We start from the raw sequence: 5,372 nt of genomic DNA on the forward strand, positions 1-5,372 counted from the left end.
CACAAAGAGACCCATCCAACAAGCACAATTAAGAGTATTAGAAAATTTAACAGAAATAGTGAGTTGTTGAAAACTAACCACCTCAATATCGATTCCGGCTCGCCAACATAGACATAAACCGCCCGCGGAACCAACAGGATCAACAATTACCGCATCACTAAAACCGAGTCGTCTCCAGATACTACCCATTTTAGAGTTGTGAACTTTAGTTTCCATGAGGAATAGCACATCAGGATTTTCCCTGACAACCAGACCCCGAAGGGCGTTAACTGCACGGGCTTGCCCCAAACCCCGGCAGTTCCACGACATCACCTTCATGGGGACTTGGGGGGCATGATAAGGCCCGCCTCCTCGGCCAATTGAAAATCCTCATTTCGAACCACCGTATTATGAGTGACCCTTCCTTTAGCGATATTTGCATCTGAAATCAATGATGTTGACCCCGACAACTCAACCATAAACTCCCCAGTAGGCAAAGCTGAGTTAGTCAATAATTTGCTATCATTTGAGATTCCCACAGAAACCTCAAAAAGACCATCGTCTTGTTCGAGAGCAAGCAGACTATCGGATTTACCCATAGATTTCTTTTGTTTTCTAGGTCTACTAACCTCACAAAACTTCAGAGACTCCTCCTCACCATTGAGATTGTCCCTCGGATAGGCCCTAGTAGCATCAGCCGCCACACTAATTTCAGCGAAAACATCAAGAATTCCATCTTTAGTCCCCGGCTTGTGTGGCAAGTTAGAATTGTCCCCCTGGAAAAGATTGCATTCTTTTTGGGGCTGAGATTTCTTCCTTTTATTCCCCACCTGCTCCACTGCCGAAACTGAATTATACCCGAAAATGGGTTTCTTCGCTACTCCTTTTGGCCCCGTAAGTTTAGCCACTTTAGAATTCCTATGAGTGGGGTTAGAACCAATGGGGCCCTTACGCTTTCCTCCCCCCTTTTTATGAATAGGATCATAACCATTATTAAATCCCAACGTACTCTCCAGAACATTAAAAGGCCTGGCCCCCAACGGGTCCCCACTGATATGATTCGGAGTAGTCTTGGCCGTACCCTCCTCGCCTTGAATACTAAAGGAATTGTCACCACCATGGATAACCCTCCCTTCCACACTAACGGAGCTTTTAGACGCCGCCTTCGGATTAGTATCACAAGGGGCATCCTCTTGTTCCATTTGGATTCGTTCCTGAATATCTTCAGCTTTCAGAACCGCAAGCCCATTTTCAAGACGAGATCCAACTTTTAGCCATGGACCAAATAGCGGAACGCTCCTTCCATCATCTAAAACCATCATACGTTTTCTAGCCGAACAAGCGTCTTCCTCGTGTCCGATAACACCACATTTGTAACAGACTAGAGGGAGCCATTCATACTTGAAATAGCTCCAAACTTTCTTACCATCTTCATCATCCAGACCAACCCCAGCAAGGAGAGGTTTAGCCAAATCAAGGCTAACACGAAATCTCAGAAAGTTACTACGGATAACTCCATTAGACCGGACCTTATCAGCCAACACAAAGGAGCCCACCCGATTAGCAATTTTAATTACATTGTCATCTGAAAAAAACCTATAAGGCACTCCCAAAGCACGAACCCAGATATTGACATGTTCAAGATCAGCAAAGCTCCATTTTCCGTCGGACGGCATCGTTGTCAACAAAAGAAAACCCCCACAAGGGGACCACGGTCCTTTTTCCAGTACCTTAAGAGCATCGGATTCTTTCGAGAACCGGAAGATGAAGATTTTTGGGTGAATCTCTTGCATACTCCACCCAGGAGACACATTCCACATTTGAGAAAGGATAGAACGAAGCTTACCATTTCCCACTTTCCTTTTCGCAAAAAACTTACCCACCAGCGACCTGCTTATGGTTTCCTTGGCAACCTCATCATTGGGTACAAGGTCAAGAGAGAAATCATCCACAGAGACATTCTCGACCAGGCTCACCATCTCCTCGATGACTTCCACGTTATCTTGAAGGCTTTGATTAGTATTCAGAGAGGGAGCAGAAGCCATGGACTCCGATTGAAAAGAGGGATAGACCAATCCACCGCAGAAACAGAGAACAATCTCAAAGCAAGGAGAATTACAGGAATAACAGAGGAGAATTAAATGGCTATTTCCTTTGCTGGAAAAGGGAATAAGAAATCCCAGAACCCTAAGAGGATTCAAAAGGCAAGGCCTTACCGGACTGGGGACACCGTACCCCCGCCGTACAGACGCACCCCGCTGCCTGATCGTACCCATGGCAGGGATGCGCACCACCACTACGCACGGACAGAGAAAGGAATTCCACTACTCGTACGGAGAGTGAGGTGCATACTATCATAAAATTTTAACAGCAATTTCTTAAAACTGTAAAATTTTTGCTATTTTTATATATTTATGAAATAATCCATCTACTTTCCTTTAACAACAAGAATGGGCTTAATAAGGTACAAGAAACGACATGTCGTATTTTTTTAGTCTTGTCTGACTATATAAATGATAAAAACGACATGTCGTAATTTTAGTCGGTTCGAGTCACTATATAAGCATAAAAACGACATGTCGTATTTTTGAGTCGGGCTGACTATATAATGGCTGAAAACGACAGAGTTTGGTTGAGCTGAGAGTCTGAAACTTTTGAGAGTGAAAGAGAAGAAGCTTGCTGAAGCAGAGGAAAATTTATCAATGGCAGGGTCCGGTGGCGGGACTGGTTCGTCGTCTCCTCTTCCACCCAAAATTCTCTTAGCAAAACCCGGTTTAGTAACCGGAGCTCCTGTATCGGCTAAGTTCGGCCGTACCGGCGGTGGCGGAGAGGACGATACGGCGTCGCTTCGGTCCCGTCTACCTTCAATCGGATCCCTCAATCTTCTATCAGATTCTTGGGACTTCCACATCGACCGCTTCCTTCCTGTAGGCATTTAAAGTGTTTCATTTCTTCAAACATCTCACATGCAAAAACTTTGATTGTAATTTTTCTGTGAATTTTGTAGTTCTTGACTGAGAATACCGATTTTACGGTGGTTGGGGTGATTGGTCCTCCTGGAGTGGGCAAGTCCACGATTATGAACGAGCTTTATGGGTTTGACGCCACCTCTCCTGGTGAGTTTCTCAATTTCAGTCCTATTCTATTCCATTTATATTTGTGTATTTGCGATTAACGCTAGTGCACAGGAATGCTGCCGCCATATACGATACAGTCAGAGGATGTTACAGCAATGGCGAGGCACTGTAGTATGGGGATTGAACCCAGAGTTTCTGCTGAACGCATTATTCTTCTTGATACCCAGGTTTTGATTTTATGCTAAAACATATCTATCATAGTCATATGTATGTTTGTTTGTAGTATTTTGTACACTTTCTTTACTTGACAGTATTATTCTCCTTGAGAGTTGCAGCCTGTTTTTAGTCCTTCTGTTCTAGCTGAGATGATGAGGCCTGATGGGTCATCCTCTGTTCCAGTTCTAAGTGGTGAATCTTTATCCGCTGAGTTAGCTCATGAAATTATGAGTATTCAGGTAGAATTAGGGAGTCAATATTGTTGTTGGGTTTGTTTTTGGTAATGGTTAGTTGAATGAAGTTTATTCCATGGTTGCTGCAAGAAATATTTCTAGCTTGGTGTTCTTCTGACTTCCATTTGCCACACTTTGCTGGTTGTATCTGATGGAGTTCATGATCACAACATGTGGCGTTTGATGTCCACGGTATCTCTCCCATTTGATTATTTTTCAGCAATTTGTTACCTTTACTACATTGTTGTTCTTAAAATGTATATTTTGTTAAGATTCTTTTACAGACGATCACTAACATAATTTGTCACCACAGGTTGACTTACTGAAACATGGCATACCTGATCCGTCTTTGTTAACCCCTGCCCCTTCTCAGGGCTCTACTCCAGGGCCTGACAAAGAAGCTAAAGATAAAGATAAGGTTCGTGAAGATGGAGACTACATGGCTGCTCCAATTTTTGTGCATACAAAGTATGTGTTACATTCCAAGTACTATCTTTTCATGAGTAAGTCTCAAAATACAAAAATGAGTAGATAAACTCAAACTAATGTGGTTATCTTTGTTCTACTCCCATTTGAATAGAGTACAAGATCAAGATCTTACTGAACGTAATTACACGCAACTGAAGAAGACAATTAAGCATTATTTTAGCTCGACGTCTTTCATGAGAAAAACACCAGGAAACATTGCCAAAGATGAATCCATTTCCACTTCAGCTCTTAGCATTCGAAATGGAGATCCAGATTCAATGATCCCGAAGTTGTTCATAATCCCAGTTAAGTATAAAGACGACTCTCGTTCAAATCAGTATGAAAGTCATAACAATGTGCTATGGAAGTTGCGGGATCAGGTAGATCTCTATTCATTTTGTAAGCTTGTTCTTTTTTACATTAATTTGAGATAATGTTGAGTTGAGACCACTTGGGTATTTTACTAACTCAGGTTTTATCAATGAGTCATCCTTCATTTTCAAAGACTCTGAGTGAGCGTGATTGGTTGAAAAATTCTGCCAAAATATGGGAGCTGGTGAAGAACTCTACAATCATTGCTGACTACAGCAAAACACTTCAAACTTCTGGTTTATTTAGAAGGTAAGCTGGGTTTTTGTCTGGCTGCTGCCTTTCTCAACAATTAAGATTATATGAGATTTGACTTGAAAAGAAGAATAATTTCGATTTTTGAATTAAGGGGTCATTTTAATTAAATTTAACGCAAAATCAATCTTTATATTCACGTCTTAGTTGTACGAATTCATTGTGACTAGCGGGGAAAAATATTTCGAGATGGGTCTTGACCATTTTTCACAAAGGGATGCTACTATAAAAATGTGAGATTTTTACAATTTTGATTAAATTTAATGTTAGTTCTTGAATATTATTTTTTCTCTCAACGTGTCCAGTAGAAAAGTGATGAATAACGTTTATGGTTTCGTCTTTGGGAAACTTCATAATTTTTCGAGATCTGTAGGGTGAGATTTTAAAAGAACACTAATGAGTGTAAGAGAAAAAAAATTTGTTAAAATTTTAAGAAAAATATTTTCAATTTTTGAATTAGAGGGACATTTTAACCAAATATAACTCAAAATCAATCTTTATATTTACGTCATAGTAGTACGAATTTATTGTGATTAGTGATAAAAAATATTCCGAGATAAGTTCGGGCCACCTTTCACGAAGGGGTACCACTATTGAAAATGTGAAATTTTCACTAGTTCGATCAAACTGATTGTTAGTGCTTGAAAATTATTTTTTCTCCCAACGTGTCTAGTAGAAAAGTGATGCACAACGATCTTGGTTTAGTCCCTGTAAAATTTTATGATTTTCGAAGAGAACACTAACGAGTGTAAGTAAAAAAAACTTGTTAAAATTG

The 5,372-nt window shown here is 40.6% G+C and overlaps 1 protein-coding gene across 1 annotated transcript; it reads left to right on the plus strand.

The window, feature by feature from the left end:
• Positions 1-2,597: 2,597 nt before the first annotated feature.
• On the plus strand, positions 2,598-4,888 carry LOC115705942 (uncharacterized). The gene is made up of 8 exons (XM_030633431.2): positions 2,598-2,906; positions 2,987-3,095; positions 3,168-3,283; positions 3,392-3,511; positions 3,608-3,697; positions 3,819-3,973; positions 4,086-4,353; positions 4,446-4,888. Exons 1-8 carry the CDS (start codon positions 2,682-2,684, stop codon positions 4,596-4,598), a joined length of 1,236 nt encoding a protein of 411 aa, XP_030489291.2. The 5' UTR covers positions 2,598-2,681; the 3' UTR covers positions 4,599-4,888.
• The last annotated feature ends 484 nt before the right edge of the window (positions 4,889-5,372 follow it).

This window comes from Cannabis sativa, chromosome 1 (genome assembly GCF_029168945.1).
Source record: "Cannabis sativa cultivar Pink pepper isolate KNU-18-1 chromosome 1, ASM2916894v1, whole genome shotgun sequence".
NCBI classification, from domain to species: Eukaryota; Viridiplantae; Streptophyta; class Magnoliopsida; order Rosales; family Cannabaceae; genus Cannabis; species Cannabis sativa.

What these genes read in the sequence shown, in the direction of transcription:
- LOC115705942 (XM_030633431.2), top strand. Translation starts at nt 2,682, where the DNA reads ATGGCAGGGTCCGGTGGCGGGACTGGTTCGTCGTCTCCTCTTCCACCC. An exon ending in CCAATTTTTGTGCATACAAA is followed by an intron (nt 3,974 to 4,085) that starts GTATGTGTTACA and finishes CCATTTGAATAG; the next exon opens with AGTACAAGATCAAGATCTTA. An exon ending in TATGGAAGTTGCGGGATCAG is followed by an intron (nt 4,354 to 4,445) that starts GTAGATCTCTAT and finishes TTACTAACTCAG; the next exon opens with GTTTTATCAATGAGTCATCC.